This window comes from Carlito syrichta, unplaced genomic scaffold (genome assembly GCF_000164805.1).
Source record: "Carlito syrichta isolate Samal-C Ts95f unplaced genomic scaffold, Tarsius_syrichta-2.0.1 Scaffold169247, whole genome shotgun sequence".
Taxonomy (NCBI): domain Eukaryota; kingdom Metazoa; phylum Chordata; class Mammalia; order Primates; family Tarsiidae; genus Carlito; species Carlito syrichta.
In genome coordinates, this window is record NW_007113343.1 from 927,444 (window position 1) to 947,770 (window position 20,327).

The 20,327-nt window shown below is 36.2% G+C and overlaps 1 protein-coding gene across 3 annotated transcripts in view; it reads left to right on the plus strand.

The window, feature by feature from the left end:
- Positions 1–20,327, plus strand: part of USP47 (ubiquitin specific peptidase 47) — a 118,886-nt gene that overhangs the window by 27,290 nt on the left and 71,269 nt on the right. The window contains exons 2-4 of one of the 3 annotated variants that reach the window (XM_021709226.1): positions 6,122–6,181; positions 12,403–12,606; positions 19,106–19,219. In XM_021709226.1, the coding sequence (XP_021564901.1) occupies positions 6,122–6,181; positions 12,403–12,606; positions 19,106–19,219 (378 nt within the window). The remainder of the gene's footprint in view (positions 1–6,121; positions 6,182–12,402; positions 12,607–19,105; positions 19,220–20,327) is intronic. The other 2 variants (XM_008051259.2, XM_008051260.2) reach the window with 2 other exon arrangements.

The following is a 20,327-nucleotide window of genomic DNA, read 5'->3' on the forward strand; positions in this document are numbered from 1 at the left end:
TTTTTTTTTTTTTTTTTTTTTGAGGCGGAGTCTCACTTCATCGCCCAGGCTAGAGTGCAGTGGCACACTCACGGCCACCCCAACATCGACCTACTGGGCTCTAACCATCCTTTTGCCTCAGCCTTCTAAGTAACCAGAACTACAGGTGTGCACTACTGAGCCCAGCTAATTTTTTATTTTATTGTAGAGATGAGGTCTCACCAAGTTGCCCTGTCAGGTCTCAAACCCACAGGCTCAGGCAGTCCACTTGCCTCAGCCTCCCAAAGTGCTGGGCTTACAGGCTGAGTCACCGAGCCTGGCCTCATTAGGATTTTAATGGGAAGTACATCAAACTTTGCTATGGTTTGAATGTCTACTCCAAACTCATGTTGGAATTTACTTTATATTGTAACAGTATTATGAGGTGAGAGATCTTTAAGAAGTCTTTGGGTCATGAGAGCTCCAACCTCATGAATGGATTATTGCCATTATTGTAGGAACGGGCTCACCCCTTCTTGATTTATCTGTTGCCCTCTTTTTGCCCTTCTGCCGTATAATACCTTATGTCATGTTGTGATGCACTAAGAAGGCCCTCCTCAGATGGTGGCATCTTGATATTGGGCTTTTCAAGTCTTCAGGACTGTGAGCCCCAAAATTTCTGTTGATTATAAATTACCCAGTCTCAGGTGTTCTGTTGTAGCAGCACACAATGAACAAGACAGACTTGCATGATGATTTGGGAAGACTTGAAATATTTACTCTGCTGGGCTGCTCAGTGTAAGAACATATTATGTCTCTCCATTTAGTTAGATCTTCTTTTTATCTCATTGTGGTTAGATAATATGTTCCATATGATTGTAATTCTTTTAAATTAGGTGAAATTTATTTTATGGTCCAGGATATGATCTATTTTGGTATATATTCCATATACATTTGAAAAGGATATGTATTCTGCCCTTGTTGGTTGGAATGTTTTATAAATGTTGATTAGATCCTCTTGTTTGATGGTTTTGTTTTTTGTTTGTTTGTTTGTTTGTTTGTTTTGAGTTGGAGTCTCACTCTGTTACCCGGACTGGAGTGCAGCGGCCGCTCCCGGCCACCGCAGCCTCGACCTACTGGGTTCCGGCAATCCTTCCGCCTCAGCCTTCCAAGTAACTGGAACTACAGGCGCGCGCTACCACGCCTGGCTGATTTTTTTTTTGATTTATTGTCTTGAACCCGCAGGCTCAGGCAATCCACTCACCTCAGCCTCCCAAAGGCACGGGATTACAGGCTGAGCCACCGAGCCCAGCGGTTTTGTTGTTTTTTATATGTACTTACTTTCTCTCTAGTTGCTTTATCAGTTTTTGAAAGAGGTTTTTTGAAGTTTCCTAACTATAATTGTAGATTTGTCTAAGTTTCCTTTTAGTTTTATCAGTTTTGGCGTCCCACATTTTGTAGCTGTGTTACTTAGTTCAGATACATTTAGGATCGCCGTGTCTTCTTGATATATGGAACCTTTAATTGCTCCTAATTATTTTTTGTTCTAAAGTCTACTTTATGTGATCTTTAAAAAATTATCTTCTGTCTTCCTTTGATTAATGATTGTATGATATATTTTTTCTATCCTTCCACTTTTATATAAAATATTTTACACAAAATGTATATGTTGTATTTAAATTTATGTAAATATGTAATTGATATATTAGCATATGCTGTGTTTGAATTTATGTAAATGTATAATTGATATATTAGCATATATATTTGAAATGGTATAGTACATAAGTGTGTATTTATTTGTGTCTGCATAAATATAAATATATAATGAGTTTCTTAGAAACAGCATATCTTGTTTTTCAATCCATTCTGCCAATTTCTGTCTTTTAATTGTGTACTTAGATTATTTACACTTAATGTAATGATTAATGTGTGGATTAAGTGTGCTATTTTATTTTTTGTTTTCTGTTTTTTTTTCTTTATCTACTGTCTTTTTCTTGCCTTCCTGTGGGTAATTTGACTTTTGAGTTCCATTTTGATTAATTTATAGTGTTTTTATTTTGTTTTATTTTTTGTTTGTTTGATCGAGTCTTTCTCTTTTACCTAGGCTAGAGTGTAGTGACATGATCATAGCTTACTAAGCCTTAAAATACTGGGCTCAATACTGCCCCCACCCCCTAAGTATCTGGGATAACAGATGTGAGCCACTGCACCTAGCTAATTTTTAGCTGTTTTTGTAAAGATGGGGTCCCCCTATGTTGCCCATGCTGAATTTACAGTAATTTTATTGTATCTCTTTGTATAGTTTTTTAGTGGTTTCTCTATGTATGGCATTATATATATACCAATTTATCACAGTCTACTTGTGTTATTTTACTAATTAAGTGAAATGTGGAAACTGTACCTCCCTTTATGTACCTTTACCCTTTCCTGTTTAAAATATAACTATGTTGGCCAGGTGTGGTGGCTCAAGCCTGTAATCCCATCACTTTAGGAGGCAGAGGTGAGAGGATTGCCTGAACCCAGGGATTCAGACTAGCCTGGGCAACTTGACGAGACCTCATCTCTACAATAAAACAAACAAACAAAAAATATTAGCTCGGCATGGTCGCCTGCACCTGTAGTCCTGGCTACTTGGAAGACTGAGGCAGATGGATCGTATGAACCCAGCAGGTCAACGCTGGTGTGGCGGTAAGCGTGCCACTGCACTCCAGCTGGGCAACAGAGTGGAATTCCGACTCTAAATAAATTAAAAAAATATAAACATGTTAAATATTTTCTTAGCATACATTTATAAGCACATAAGACAGTGTTTTAATTTTTACTTCAACTGTCAAATATTTAATAAAAACTCAAGAGGAGAAGGAAAATGTATTGTTTCTCTTTTGTGTTGAGAACCTCCTTTAGCCATTCCTTTGGAGTAGTTGCACTGGAGACAGATTCTTTTAGTTTTCCTTCATCTGAGAGTGTCTTGAATTCCACTTGGTCACTAAAGCAATTTCTGGGTCATTCCTAAAGGGCATTTTTGCTAATTATTGGATTCTAGCTTGAGTTATTTTCTGTAAGCACCTGAAAAATATTGTGCTACTTCCTTCGGGCTTCCATGGCTTCTGGCAAGAAAGTTGTCCTACTTTCCTGTTAATTTTTTTTTCATTCTTTTTCTCTCTTTGTTTCAGTTTTACTAGTTTATAGTGATTTGTCTTAAGTTTGTTCATCTTTTCTTCAGTGGTACCTAGTTGTTAATTTTATTCATTGTAGATTTTATCTTAGATATTTTCACCCTAAGAAATTTGAATTGGGAGTCTTTTTTAAAAATATCTTTCATGTTTTTTTAAATCATACTGTCTTCTAACTTCTTGAAACATGGAATGTAGTTCTAAACCTTTTGTGTGTTTATCCTGTCTTCTGTATCAATTTTGCATTGGTTTTCATTGACTGACTTTTTTTTCCTCATATGGGTCATAGTTGTCTGTCTTTTTCCAGTTGGTTGCCAGGCATTGTGAATTTTATCTTGATGGGTGCTGGTTATTTGTTACTCCTATAAATATTCTTGAGTTTTGTTCTTAGATGCAGTTAAATTACTTGTAAGCAGCTTGATCCTTTTGAAGTTTGCTTTTAAGCTTTGTAAGTTTGGACCAGAGTAGTCTTTAAATTAAGTCTAATTTGGTCCCTCTTATCTGATGCTCTGTGTATTAAGAGATTTTTTTTTTTTGCTCTGACTGGTGGGAACCTAAGTGAGTTCTAGGGATTCTTTCCCATGGTTCTTAACTTTACCTCAGATACTTTTCTCACATACATATGGTGATGAGAACTCAGCTGAATTTCAAGAGGGATGCTCTGCATATCTCTTGGAGCTTACTATTTGTGCAGAATGCCTAGCTTCTTTCCTGTATCCTGCCTTGTGAATTGTAGCTAAATTCTTCCTTCGCCCACCCCTTAAAACTTCCAACTTCATCTTTTCATCTCAGGGAATTGCTGAGCTCCCTCAGGATTCACCCTCCCTGCGTTGCAACCTGGAGGTGTCTCACCTTGTTTGTTTTTACTTTCACAGGGATCCTTGTCCTGTGTTGCTTGTTCAGTGTTTGAAAGTCATTGTTTCTAGTTTTTTAGTTAAGGTGGGAAGAGTAAATCCGGTTGATTACTTTATCTTGGCTCAGAGTGGAAGTTTTTAGAGATAGAATATAAGCCAGTAAAATATAAGCGAATACATCAGGTGACTGTAAGTACTATGGAGACATCTGACGCAAGGAAGGGAGTTAAGAAGGAGTACCATAGGATTGTAATGTTAATCAAGATGATGAGAGAAGAACCTGATTGAGAAATGGACTGTTCTGATTATGTTTTTCTGTATAATAATCTGACCCCAAATCTAGTGACTTTTTCATAGATGTGCGGTTTGGGTGAGACTAGGCTGCAACAGCTTGTTTCTGCTCTGCTAAGCATCAGCCAGGGGCAGGTGAAAGGCTAGGGGCTGAAAGCTTCCTCACTCAGCAAGTATGGTGATTGATGTTGGTTGTCTGTAGGGATCTCATTTGGTCTGTGGCTGGAACATCTACACATGGTCTTTCCATTTGGCTGCTTGGCTTCCTTCCTTACAGCATAGAGGATGGATTTTACGAGTGAGAGAGCACAGGAGGAAGTTGTATTGCCTTTTCTAACCCAACCTTGGAGGTCATGTTGTATGTCACAGAGTCATTAAGGCTGCCCCATGTTAGAGGAGACTGGAATTAGACTCCTACTTTTGCTGAAGACAAACTAGACTCTTACTTTGCAGGGAGGCATGTCAAAGAGTTTGTGGACATGTTTTAAAGCCACCACAAAATGGTATTTGAGCAAAGGAGGTGAGTACATCCAGGTGTCCAGGTATACTGTACAGAAATGCAAAGCTCCTGATAATGGTGGATGACTCATAGGTTAGATTTGTTTATAGTTTACTTCTCGCTGTATAGTGTCACTTCTCTGAGGACAAGGAGAACGATTTTGACTGATAGTTGCAGTTCAGTAATTTTTTTGTGGGAAGGTCAACCTTTGGCACCTTGTATTAAAAATCCTACAAATAAGTACATAACCTTGATTTGATAATTCTTTCTTTGGGAAATTATCTTAAGGAAAAAATATATAAACAAGAAATGCTGTAGTGCAGGAGTCCTCAATCCCCGGGCAGAAGACCAGCATCTAGGTTGTGTATTCCTTATAAGAGTCTAATGCCTGATGATCTGAGGTGGAGCTGAGGCAGTGATGCTAGTGCTGTGAAGTGGCTGCAAATGTAGATGAACGTTAGCAGTGAGGTTTGGCTGCACATCCCTCTCCCTCGTCCATGGAAAAATTGTCTTCCACGAAACTAGTCCCTGATGCCAAAATATTGGGGACCGCTGCTGTAGTGAATATTTGGATGTGCTTAAATACCCATTAACAGCAGGTTAGTTTAATTATGGTTTATATATAAATGGAACATTGAGGTTTTTAAATGAAATGTTTTGTACAGAAAAAATGAGTATTGAGGGACAAGAAGTAGATTTCAAATAATGGTGTAGAGAATTGTCCTGTTTGATTGTGAAAAATTAAGTTTCTATATAATACATTTATGCATAGAATGGAGAAGGTTCTGGTAGGGTGTGTATCATTATTAATAAATGCTATGGAATTTTATTTCTTTTTATGTGTCTATGTTGTTAAATTGTTAATTTGTTTTAAAAAGCTTGTCTTATAATAATAAAGAGATTTGTATTAAAAGAAATTAGTTGTAGGGGATAATGCTAAGCAGCCTTATTTTAAGAATAATAATCATGTTAAAGATCCAAATTTATAAACTAGCAAAACTAGAGATCTCTAGGTTTTCGTTAATGCAAGGAACTACAGATTTCTTTTTGTGGACTCAAAATATTATGCAACGTAGAACATTTGATTTACACACAATTCTTAAGCTATCACTCTTTGTTAAAATGTGACTGTTTTTCATGTTCATCTTACTCTTTATCACTATATCATAGATTTTCAGTAACCTTGCAAATATAATTTACTCATAAAATTCTAGATGGTGCACTAATATCTTAATTAATACATATTTTATTGCACAATGTCTTTAGGTTAATTGTTCTCATTCGCTATCTTCGTCCTTCATTTTATAGAAATAATTCGTAATTCACTTTATTCTTATATACCGTAGGATGTATTTTGGAGATGCAGACAAAATATCTTTGATGAAATGAAGAAGAAATTTTTGCAGGTAGACTGCTGATGTAACTGCTTTAGTGTGATAATTAGCAGAGCAAGTAACAGCATGTTGGTATTTTTATTTAATATCATGGCATGTCTTAAGTTTTATGCTTGTTTGGCTATGTTATTTCTACCCAGTTTTAAAAATATGAAAATCACTTTAAATGAGTGTATATCTGATAGTTCCTTGTTTTTAAAAAGTGAATAAGGGGGAAAAATTGGTATTAAAAACTATAGAATCCTTTGTTTTGACTTTTGGATATGGTAGTTGCCTATTTTTTTAGATATAGGTATTTTCTGAAATATTAGTAGTGCAAGAAATTAAATCATTTAAAATTTTGCAAAGTCAAAATCAAAAATGTTGTTTGAAAAATTGAACAAAACTTTTACATTCCTGACAGCCTGTGTACACTACAAACTTAAACTTCCATGTGATGTAGCATTCCATTCTGATTTTCCTCAGGTCCCTTTGACTCTAAACTTTTTTCCCCAAAGTTCCTCCTTTACTCTCTTCCGTCCTCTCCAAGTGTGGCAAGAGACCACCTGGAAAAAAGATTATATAAATAATGTCAGACTTGGCTGGGGGTTTAAAGTGGAATGGAGGGGAGAATCTTAAAATAATGTCTTTTTTCCATATAAGTTAGGGCCTCCATCAGTAGCTCTGTACTTGTCACTCATTGAAATAAAAATGTACAGTCTGAATGGAGCTGATAAATTTTATTAATTTCAGTCAGCAAAAATATTTATATTATCAATTCTCTTTTTAAATCTGGGGCAATACATTAATCTTGAACTGTTGATACCCAGAAGGGTAATACATTAAAGCCCAATTTCTTAGCTCATGGCAGCTCTTATAGCAGGAAGTAGAGAAAATGGACTTGTGTGTGTAAGTAAGTTTTTAACCATAATATTATTATTTGTAATAATATAGGAAGAAAGTCTTGAGAAAAAAATGGCTTGGCAGGCTCAGAGATTTCTTAAAACTATACCAACCACTTTTAGCTATTCCTAGCAGTGAGTCTGTCTTTGGAAGAAAATTGTTTTCACTGTTTTTATTTCCATATGTTTTACTTTTCATAAACAAGACCATGGTTTAATTTTTTTTTACTTTTTTAAGGATTCTTTTAAACTTTGCTAGGAAATCTAGCTTGTTTCTGCAGTGAACATAGACTCAAAACTTTCTTAGCATAGTGTTAAATATGTAATATTGCTATGAGTTGTCTGTAAAATAAGTTTAGTTTTATAATTTATACTTTTTGTATTTGGCTAGATTTTCTGTATAGAAAATTTTATGCCCTTCTAATAACTCATGTAAGGTATATGAAATGTTTTCCTAACTGGAACATGCTTTAGGCTTTTCTAAAACCTTGCACATGTCTTCTCTTACCTTGAACTAATCACATAACTCTTTTGCCTAACAATTGTGCTTCTGCCTTTAAATCAAGATGTATTCTCAGAAGCTTTTTCTTAATGTTGATGTAGTACTTAATGTTGATGTAGTACTTAATAGACATCCCCCTCACTATCACATCCTTTCTAACTAGAAAACTTGCATGGGCTAAAATGCTTTGGGGAGTGTTTTTGTTACCTATTGCTGTGTTACAGGGGACCCTAAAGTTCAGTGACTTAAAAGAACAATTGTTTTATTTGCTTGCAGTTCTTTGGAATAGAACTGTGGCCAGGGCTCAACCAGCTATTCAGTTCTGCTCCAGGTGGCATCATCTAGAATTACTTGGTGCCATTAAACTGGCAGCAGGCATTGGGTGGAATGTTTGCGAAGGCAGGCATTAGATGAAATGTCTGAGAAAGCACATCAGTGCCTCCCTTAAGTGACCATTTTCTGTGAGGATTGCTAGGGCTTCCTCACAGCACAAGGTAGTTGGGTTTCTTACATGGTGGCTGGTTTATAAGAGGAAACATTCCAAGAGGTGCAAAAAGCAGAAGCAGTTGGTTTCTTAAGGTTCTGCCATAAGTTATACAGTATCACTTCTATCATGTTCTTTTGGTCCTAGATGGTCATGCGGCCAGGCCAGATTCATGGAAAAAGGAAAAAGAAAAAGAAAAAAGGATAGCAAATAATTTTTAGCCCTCTTTAATCCATCTCAGGATGTTACTGTTTTTTTCTTTGCGCTTAAATAGCATCAATCTGGAAGAGTCCTAAAGAAATTAAAACAATCCCTGCCCTATTTTCCCAGTTCTAAGCAATATCTTTTTACATTTCAATGTTTTGGAAATCTACATGTTTAATTTATATTGTATAGTACATTTGCTCTTGAAAAGCTTTATAAAATTATTGTTATGACTTATTGATGATGTCTTAAAATTGAAAAAAATGGTTTTATCAGTTCTCAAATTGGAGAGAGTGAAGAAAAGAGAAATTTTACCTCAGTATGATTAGTCTTGGCAGTAATGATTTTAAACTTTAGATGAAACCCACAGATGGTAGCTGCATAGTAGATTAAACTATATGTAAAATAAAGAATGGGCCAGTAAGTTGGGTATAAAGTAGACTTTAAAAGTTGCCAGCTTAGAGCTTTAAAGATGAGCAGAGCTCTTTATTTGTTTACCCTAGAATTTTTTTTTTTTTTTTCCGAGTCAGAGTCTCACTCTGTCTCCCATGCTGGAGTGCAGTGGCATGCTCACGGCCACTGCAGCCTCATCCTGCTGAACTCAGGTGGTCTTTCAGGTGATCTTTCTGCTTTAGTCTTCCTAGAACCACAGGCATGCATCACCATGCCCAGCTGATTTTTTGATTTATTGTAGAACCGAGGTCTTGCCATGTTGCCCAGGATGGTCTCAAACCCATGGGCTCAGACGGTCCTCTTACCTCCACCATCCAAAGTGCTGGGATTACAGGCGTGAGCCACTGCACCCGGCCTTAGAATTTAATTCAAAAGTAAAATGTCATTTGCCCAGACATTCCATGTAAAGGAATCTTGAAGAAATTTCCTTATATTTCTTTATGAAGTTTTATGTAGATGTTCATCACAGAATTATTTGTAAAAGTGTAATAAAGTTTAGACTGAGTCAGACATATAGAATTGATGAAAAAAAATTTTTTTTTTTTGAGTTGATGTCTCACTCTGTTACCCAGGCAGGAGTGCAGTGGCACGCTCACGGCCACCCCACCTTCGACCCGCTGGACTCAGGCGATCCTTCCGCCTTAGCCTTGCAAGTAGCCAGAACTACAGGCGTGCGTTGCCACGCCCAGCTAATTTTTTATTTATTGTAGAGATGAGGTCTTACCAAGTTGTCCAGACTGGTCTCAAACCCGTGGGCTCAGGCAATCCCCTCACTTTGGCCTCCCAAAGTTCTGGGATTACAGACTTGAGCCATCACACCCAGTCAAAATTGATTAAATTCTTGACTAAATTCAGAATTGATTAAATTCCTGTAGTAAAAAAATAGTATTCAGCTATTAAAATGATGACAGAAAAAGCTGGACAGGGAAAGATTGCATGATACATGTATAAATGAAGAAAGAAGTTAAAAAACACCATGTATTCTAATCCAGTGTTTGTGATTAAGAAGTGTGCATGATATGTCTCTATGTGTGTGCGAACATGTATGTGTGTTTGCAGGTAAAATTTTTGGAAGGCTATACTCCAGAATGTTAACAGTTATCTCTGGATTACAGAGTTACTGATGAATTCCGTTTTTTCCTTTTTACTCTATTTAAAAAAAAAAAAAAGTTATTGTTTGTATAGGAAAGAAAGCTATTATTATTATTGTTTTTATTATTACTTTTTGAGTTGGTTCTCACTCTCGCCTAGACTGAAGTGCAGTGGCCACTCCCGGTCACCGCAACCTCGACCTGCTGGGCTCCGGTGATCCTTCAACCTCAGCCTTCCAAGTAGCTGGAACTACAGACGCGCACTACAACACCTGGCTAATTTTTTGTTTTATTGTAGAGATGAGGTCTCGTCAAGTTGTCCAGGCTGGTCTCGAACTTGCGGGGTCAGGCAGTCCACTCACCTCAGACTCCCAAGGCGTGGGATTACAGGCTGAGCCACCGAGCCTGGCTGAAAGCTATTATTATTAAAAAGAATAAAAGGCACACATGAGGTTAAATTTTGTATTTGCTATATAATACATTTACTCTTCACGTAGGGTTTCATTGGGGAATAATTTCCCCCCATTTTTAGGCAGAAGGAGGAGAGTTTGGGGTTCTTGTGCCTTGCACTCACATATTTAGGGAAATAAAAAGGAATATGCTTCTGACCATATGGTGTTGCTATATCACCATTCTTTTTTATATGAGTATACAGCACTTTTGATTTCCAGATTTTTAGGGTTCTCTTCCTTGACCCATCAACTCCATCTTGTATGAGGCTTTAAAATCTGGTTACTTTAGTATTTTAACCAGGAACACTAAATCATTCAGACCTAATCTACTTCTGTAGTGTACTAATGAAACCATACAGGTAATTCTTTTGTGGTTGAAATTTATTTTGAGTCATCCGCTCTTTTATTGTAAACTAGAGTATTTTTTAAAAATCAATTTTATGATTGTTCATTAAGGATCAAAATATTATATGTGTCAATTATAACATTTAAAATTTTTAGTTGAAAGGATTTTTTTCTTTTTGAGATATATTTTAGTAATGTTCTTTTTTGTTACCTTTTTTATTTTTGCAGAAAGGTATTTCCTTTTTTCTTTTTTACAATGGGTTATTGTTGGTAATTAAATATTTTAATTTGCCTTAATTTAATGCTACCCAATCTGTTTTAAATATTATACTGTTTTAGCAACTTATTTTTGTTCTCAGTTAATTGGAAGAACCTTAAATGATCTCTTGCAAACTCAAAACTGTATGTCATTGAAACACATTAAATTTCTATTGCTTCGCCAAATCAATAACAAAAATCCTCATGGCTATTATGTCTTCGTACTAATTGATGATATTTATTCTTATTTTTAAAATGGTTAATATGGAAGCAACAAAAGGTGGAAATTTGGTAGTGCTGTTCAAAGAAGGCAAGAAATAAATTCTTGTCTACAACGTGTGGAAATGGTGAGAGGTCTCCCAATTGAATGCTACACCTGACTGTTAGGGAAAGCAAGAGATTTACATCTTCAGATTTGGATTGAAAGAATATAAAATTGAAAGAAGTTAAACTTCTCAGGAAGCTGTTGTCATAATTTGGTATATAATACTCTGATTACTGTATGCAGGAATAGAGAAGGGGACAGCTCAAGAGATATCCAGAAGATAGAATTGGTAGGATTTGGTGATTATGTGAGGTAACAAAGGGGGAAGGACAAGGAAGAAGCTCTAGTTTCAGCAACTAGGTAAGATAATGGTGCCACTCACTGTGTTGGCCATTATAGGAAGAGAAAGAGGGAAAGAAATTTGTGTACCTAACCCTGAATTGTACCCCACACCTTTAAAATAAGATTTTAAAAATTCTTTCCATTCAAGTATCTGATACAGTCTTCTGCCCCTGTGGAAAGTGGGAAAGAAGAGCAACATCCTTCACTGCTTGAGGGAGGGCATTAGCTTCTTTGAGAAAGTTTCTTCTTAAAAACTTTTATCTTGATAATAACTGAATTATGCACTAGAAGAAAAAGAAAGAAGGAGAATTTGTGACCCTAATTCTTTCTAGGTTGGTAATTGATGCTTTATCCCTTATTTTCCCCTCTTCCTGACTGATCTGTTCGGATAAACTTGCCAGCTCCTGACACAATAGTAAATGGAGGTTTTAGGATGTCTGGGCGTATGGGTACAGCAACATAAAGGTCAGGAGACTTGGTTGCCTGTGTCCCTTAGTTAGAGATTTTGTAATCTTTAGACAATCCTCACTGCATTTCTATACTTTAGGAGACCCAGAAATGCTTAATTTGCCTGTGCTACCGTGGTAATGACACATTTTTAAGGATCAGATGTTTGTAGCTTTTAACTTAAAATTGCTTAGATATACTATCTTCGTGACCCCTTGACCATTAATTTAAGATTTACCAATCTTAAAAGGTGAAAGCAAATACCCATAAGAATGACTGTTGTCGTGAAATATGTCCCAATTTTTCCAAAACAAATGTTATATGGTACTCATATGTTTGACATATCCATCAGAGAGTTTCAGACATCATAGAACAGTAATACTAGCACAGAAAAAAAATATTTTGTGGGTTCTTTTGCATTTAATTATAACATGTTATGGCTAATTATAGTTTTGTTTTTTTTAAAGATAAATAGTATGTAAAATCATAAATGTATTTTTAAATTTCAGATAGAAAATGCTGCTGAAGAGCCTAGAGTCTTATGTATAATACAAGATACGACTAATTCAAAGACAGTGAATGAACGGATCACTTTAAATTTACCAGCATCTACTCCAGTCAGAAAGCTCTTTGAAGATGTGGCCAACAAAGTAGGCTACATAAATGGAACCTTTGATTTGGTGTGGGGCAATGGAGTCAATACTGCAGATATGGTAAAACTCTAGAATTAAAGCTTGTTCTCCTAAGCTGCTAATAATATAACTATAGCCATTATTGTTATTATTAATGATGATATTAAATCCTGGAACTCTTTTTAAGATCATAAGCTAAAGCTTAACAACCACAGTAAGAGCCTACATGTAGCTCAATAATTGGACCTTCTTCTTCCCTTTCCCTCCGTTCTGAATTCAACATTTGCTTGTCCTAAAGTTTGTGTAATATCATTTCATCAGTTTTTTCATTCATGAAAAGTGACTGTTATAATATTGTGTCAACTAAAGAAAGTTTTCAATATTTACTGAATGGAATGATGTTCATCTTATATTTTTCAATGGAAAAAGAATGTAAATCCATGTGTATTTTATGATCCAATTTTTGGAAAAAAAGAAAAAATGTTTATAGAAAGATAAAGGAGTGGAAGGATATACACTCCAATATTAACAAAGATTATCTCTGGGTGACTTTTATTTCTTTTTATTTGTGTGTCTATGTGTATTTCTGGGTTACTTTTTCTATTTATATATTTATTTTTCTGTGTATGAACGTGTGTAGATTTTGACTAACTCTCAAGCTCAAAAATATTTTTAATTACTGCAGATCTCTTTGAAGGCGTATTTTCTTGTCTTCTGTTTGTTCTATTGACCATTTCCTTAGTTATTTGTCCTTCTTCATTTATTATATTTAGTTTATTTCTTTCATAGTATAGCATTTAAAAAATATTTAATTCTTATTTTCTGCTCATCTTCATATTTGAAAATCTCTGTTAACTTCTTTGTGGGTGTGGATCAAATTTACCATATTTAATTTTTTTTTTTTTTTTGAGTTGGAGTCTCACTCGGTCGCCCAGACTGGAGTGCAGTGGCTGCTCCCGGCCACCGCAGCCTCGACCTGCTGGGCTCCGGCGATCCTTCCACCTCAGCCTTCCGAGTAGCCGGAATTACAGGCATGTGCTACCACGCCCAGCTGATTTTTTGATTTATTGAAGAGATGAGGTCTCGCTGCCCAGGCGGGTCTCGAACCCGCGGGCTCAGGCAATTCACTTACCTCAGCCTCCCAAAGGCTCAGGATTACAGGCTGAGCCACCGAGCCCGGCTCATATTTAATTTCTGATTGTTGTGGGGATGGAGTGGGACATGCTGCTGGATGTGGTGTGTTTGTAATTTGTCTTGGAATTGGCTAGTTTCTGACCCTTTAGGGTTGACAGTGATCAGTACCTAGCTAGACAGCACTGCTTTACCTCTTTACCTTGGCAGGAAGCAGGAACTACTCTCTGCCACTTAGCCCCAGAAGGAAAAGAAAGGAGCGACCAAACAACCAGAATGCCTTTTTCCCACTTGCTCACTCTTGACTGTTTCTTGGCCTCTACCTCTTGACCTTTGTCTGAAGTTCTCTGTGACCTTTATTTATCTCCACCGTAGTCTTCTTCTGTAGGCTTTTTGTACTGCAGTTTCCTCTGTTGTTTTTTTCCATAGATATGATTCCATCTGCTTTCTATTTTTTAATTTCTTAGAATTTCTGATTTGCTAAGGGCATTCTTTGTTTTCCTGCACTGTTGTAAGATTTTTCTTTACGAAACCCCAAAACTGTTTTATGGAGTTTTGGGGAGGATTATTGGTAGGCATGTATAGGTCACCATTTGACCTAATCCTGTATTAATTTTTACTATGAAAATAGTTCAATTTCTAAAATCATTTCTAAGAACACTTGATAGACATCTCCTCTTGGGCCTTTTTTATAAGGGCATTAAGCTCATTTATGAGGGCTCTTCCTCAAAAGCTAATACATTACACCTATGGTCCCACCTCTTAATAGTGAAGATTAGACTTCAGCATATGAATTTTGGGGGAGCATAAGCATTCAGACCATATCAGAGGAGGCATTGATCACTTTTGCATGGAAGAGTGGCAAAGGAAGGAGACTATTGAGTTGAATCTTATCTGCACTATTAAAATAATATTCTAAATACTCTTTTGCTTCTTGTTTCTCAAAATTTGCCCTGCATACTACTGTTAGAATTATCTTCAGTCATCTTAAATTTTAGTACTTAGTCACCTTCTAGTTCAGAAATCTTCACTCACTGCTCACTGCCCACTGGTTAAAAATCATTCCTTAGGTTAGTATTTAAGACAAGGTACAATTCGAAAAGTATTCCATGCTCATGGATAGGAATCAACATTGTGAAAATGTCCCTCCTACCAAAAGCAATCTATAGATTCAGTGCAATACCCATTAAGTTACCAACATTAGTCTTCTCGGACCTGGAAATGACAATACAGAAATTCATATGGAAACATAAATGACCACGAATAGCCAAAACAATCCTTAGCAAAAGAAACAAAGCAGGAGGTATCACACTTACAGACTTCAAACTTTACTGTAAGGCTACAGTAATCAAAACAGCCAGGTATTGGTATAAGAACAGGCACATAGACCAGTGGAACAGGATAGAGATTCTGGAAGCAAAGCCTCAATTCCTCAACCAGCTCATCTTTGACAAAGCCTCCAACAACCACCACTGGGGAGAGGAGAACCCTATTTGGTAAATGGTGCTGGGAAAACTGGCTGACCACATGCAGAAGATTGAAACAGGACCCCTACCTATCACCTTACACAAAAATTAACTCTAAATGGATCAAAGACCTAAACATAAAACCTCGAACTATAAGAATCTTAGAAAATGCAGGAGACACCCTTATGGAAATTGGAACTGGCAACCAATTCCTATTCAGAACCCTAAAAGCCAATACCTTAAAAAATAAGATAGACAAGTGGAACCTCATCAAACTAACGAGCTTTTGCAAAGCAAAAGAAACCATCAAGAGAGCAGGGAGACAGCCACAGAATGGGAAAAAATACTTGCCAACTGTATATCTGACAAATGCCTAACATCTAGGATCCACAAGCAACTCAAACGCACCAAAAGGAAAAAAGCAAACCACCCCTTTAGAAAATGAACAAAAGACATGAATAGACACTTCTCAGAAGATATATAGGCAGCCAACAGATTCATGAAAAAATGCTCAGCCTTACTCATCATCAGAGAAATGCAAATCAAAACCACATTGAGGTACCACCTAACCCCAGTAAGAATGGCCATCATTAATAAAACAAACAACAACAGATGCTGGTGAGGATGTGGCGAAAAAGGAGCGCTTCTACACTGCTGGTGGGAATGCAAACTAGTGCAACCTCTTTGGAAGACAGTGGCGATTTCTGAAAGAACCAGAAATTGACCTTCCATATGACCCAGCAATTCCCCTATTGGGAGTATACCTGGAGGAACTCAAATCATTCTACAAAAAAGATACCTGTACACATATGTTTGTTGCCGCTCTATTCATAATAGCAAAAACATGGAACCAACCATGTTGCCCATCAAAGCTGAACTGGATAAAGAAAATGTGGTACATGTACACAATGGAATATTATGCAGCCATAAAGAAGGACAAATATATGGACTTTGCAGCAACTTAGATGGATTGGAGTCCATCATACTCTGTGACCTATCACAGAAACAACAGAGTACCATATGTTCTCACTCATAAGCAGACCTTGAACAATTATAATACTATAAGAAAGCATTTGGCAGTAATGGAAAACTGTCAGGGAAGGGGTTTGGGATTGGCAGTTGAAGGAAACTACTAGGGGAGAGAGGGGTATACCTCATCAACAAGGGTACCTGCATAATCAATGTTTGTATACCTAACTCTGAATTGTACCCCATATCTTTATCATAATAATAAAAAAAGACAAGGTACAATTGGTCCTTAACTCTCACGTATTGGATTAATTTTCTTAATATAAACTTCCATATTTTTCCATTTTCATGTTTTTATTATAGTACCTCTTTCTGTCCATTGTTGCTTTAAATTTTCCAGGAAACTATCTCTGACAGCATGTGAAATTGAATGCATATCTCTATTATGTTTAAAGGGCATATTTTTACAGATGGATCAAAGATCTTTGATTTAGCTTGATTTGCCTTTAAAATTATGATATTTTGCTTTTTATCCCATAATATATTGTGGTTTTTTAAAATATAGGATTAATGTTTTAAATTAGTTAATTTTTCCCCTCTGAAATTGACCAGTAGAATTGGTAGTCCAACAAGGCATAGAAAAATAAACAATATTTAATCTGAAACTTTGGATACTTTCTGGCACATATGTCACCATGTAACTTCTAGTGTTGTCTTTTTCATTTTGAAGGGTAGTTCTATCCTGTCCTATGTGTCTTCCCAGGTCCTACTTATCTTTTACCTTTAGGAAGCCTCAGTTGGTATTTCCTTATGCTGTTTCAAACATAATCTCTTTCTCTTTTTTTATGCCTTTTGGCCATGCCACTTATTATAGTTTCCTTTTGTTATAGTTGTTACTCATTTGTGTCTTTCCATTTGGCAGAATGTAAGCATTTTGATGACAGGAACCTCATAGTATTAATTTTGTATCCTCTACAGACACTCCTCCTAGGCCCTCAAAAAGCATTTGTTAAATTATCTTTTGCATTAGTGTTAATAGTTCTATGTCAGAATTACCTTTTTCTCTTTCTTCAGCTATGACTATTCTCAAGTGCTCCATTTCTGTTTTTTTTTATTTGCCCACTGTACATTTCTACAAGTCTGCTTGCTTTCACCTGCTTACTGCACACTGCTGCATGGGTGTACCTTTGAGAACCAAACCCATGTTACCACCCTTCACCTTGTACATGCACACAGATTTATTGAGGTAAACTCCCATGTATTCCAGCTATATCATCTGATCTTTTATGTCCTGCTAGTGAATTTTAGGGACTCAGTGATACCTTTCCTCCTTCCATGTGGCTTCTCTTCAGGTTTTCTCAAGCTCCTAGCCTCAAGCAATCCTCCTGCATCAGCCTCCTAAAGTGCCAGGATTACAAGGCATGAGTCACTGTGCCCAGCTACTTCAGGTTTTCTATGTCTTGTTTTTCTCATGGATTTCTAGATGTGAGCCACAGTTGAGACAGATAAGATAAATGTGCTATTTTATTTACTTAATACTTCTTTTGTAATATTATATCCCTCGTATTATTCTGAACTCTGTACAAATATAATCTTCTTTAATCCTTACTATACCCTGTGACGTAGGAGCTAGGACAACTTCATGTTATAGGTGAGGAAACCATCATGGGGAAGTTCAGTAGCTTGCCCCTGGTCACACAGATAGTAAGTAGCAAAATCTCTTACAGTTAATTTGTTTGCTCTTATACCTGTGCTTGTATTCATTGTTAATCAATGGCAATTTCCTCAGAAATAAAGATATTCCATAAAATGTGTCTTTTTAAGGAGACATCACCCATGAATTTGAAACATTAAAAATATTTCTTTTTTTTTTTTTGAGTTGGAGTCTCATTCTGTTGCCCAGATTGGTGTGCAGTGGCTGCTCCCAGCCACCGCAGCCTTGACCTGCTGGGCTCCGGCGAGCCTTCCACCTCAGCCTTCCAAGTAGCTGGAACTACAGACGCGCGCTACCACACCCGGCTGATTTTTTTGATTTATTGTAGAGATGAGGTCTCGCTAAGTTGCCCGGATGGGTCTCGAACCCGCGGGCTCAGGCAATCCACTCACCTCGGCCTCCCAAAGGTGCAGGATTACAGGCTGAGCCACCAAGTCCGGCAAAATATTTCTTAATGTATCAAAATAATGTTAAAGATGTTACCCACTCCCTCATTTTTGTCAACAATGGTCCTGAGTGTGAGTGAACAGGGCTTAGTCCTTGGAGTTCTCTCTCTTCAGCTAGAGTATGTCAGAATGACAGCTAGCGTTGAAATTGCCCTGCTGTATAAAAGAGTTAGGTGAAGACTGTTGAATCTCAGTTGTTTAATTTTCAAAGACATGATCACTTCCATCCCTTCTGGGATTCTCTAGATTCTGGCAGTAGACTTGAATGGGTATCATTTACTAGGACAGTCTTTTCCATAAGGTGTCTTTTTGAAGGTTATATATAGTGCATTAGTTACATTTTTGTTATATTACATAATTGTTACATAATTATTTTGGATGGGTTGCTTAGTATGTTGCTTATCTGAGAATTATTTTATTTGTATATCAAAACATTTTATAGTTTTTAGTTATGTAAAATTATCTTTAGTTAATTTTCATGAAAATTCATTAAATATTTTGTTGCATACATTTTAGAGAACATGGAAGTAAAAATGTTTACAGATTATTTTTTGTATGTAGCACTTAACATTACTTCTTCATCATTACCTTTTCTCTCTTCAGTTTTTTAGATATTGGGGAATGTGAGCCTCTGGGATACCTGCCAATGAGTGCACTGTCATTGGGCTTAGTTATCCCAGTTTATGAATAGATGAGTTAATTCTAAGTGTAGATAAATAGAACTTTACTACATCATTACTAAAAAAAAAAAAATTGTTTAAATGCAAATGTATCAACTTACATGTTACTTATTTGATTTTATTATTACAATTTATATTTCTCATAGCATGAGATATTATGTTTTATGTCTATAGGCTCCACTGGATCATACCAGTGACAAATCTCTTCTTGATGCTAATTTTGAGCCAGGAAAGAAGAACTTTCTGCATTTGACAGATAAAGATGGTGAACAACCTCAAATACTGCTGGTAAGCTATTTAGAAAACCTTATATTCATAATTTTGTGCACTATCACCCTGGGAATACAGTTTTCTAATGGAAGGAGAAAAGATATGTTTTGTAATTTGCATAATAAATTATTATTTTTTCCTTTTTATGTTGGTTCGTCATAAGTGTGTATAATATGGTTACGCAGGACATTCATGGCACTATAATTTGTGCATGTAGTCTGCTATTGATTTAGGTTTAACATGGGGAGCTGTCTTCTATGACTGCTATACCAGAGATGGGGGTAGGTCTAGGATAAGTAAAAATGTCACAAAGATCTCATATGTTTTAGTGGCTTTTCCTCTGGTTAAGCATTTGCTTGATTGCTGTTAATCTTTGGCAGTTTTTGTCAGGTTTTTTGGTATTTGTTGGGAGGCCATTTGCAGTCTCACTCCCCCCATCTCTACTGCCACCTTTTTTTGTAATGACTAGTGTATAAATATTTTATTTCTTTCTTTTTTTTATTTTTTAGTTTTTTAGTTTTTATCCCAATTCACATTTTAATAAACGTTGTTGTCTAGTCCAGTAGCCTTAGACATTATCTAATCGAATAACTTCCAATCTGAGGGCCATTCTCTCGGAGATTTCTTTTTCCCTCCTCCAGTGATTTCTGACTTTTGAATGGGTGGGAATCTATAAGTTTTAAAAACTGTACTTTCAAAATGCTTTTTGTCTTTAAATTAAAATTTATGGAAAGTACATCTTATCTGATGATTACAGTTATGAAACAACAATGCATTGTAGAGAACATGAGTTTTAAAAAATTAAGGAAACATGGTCTGGTTTACCTTGCTCTTTTGCAGACTGAGGAAAATAAGTCTTAGAGAACTTACGGACTTTTTCAAAACCCTTCTTTTCAGTGAAACTTTGCTCAGGAAAAATTGTTCTATTTGATGCTTTTCACTTAGAAGTTTATTGTGAATAAAAATATTTCTCTAGACTGTACACAGTACATCCATGCTGAAGCCGTAACAGAAAATGTTCTCTGACCTTCCTTAGTCTCATTGTTTATTTTTATGACATGAAAAGATTTTGATGAGTTTGAGTGACATTGAAATTTCAAATAACTGTTAATTTAGAGAGCTCTGG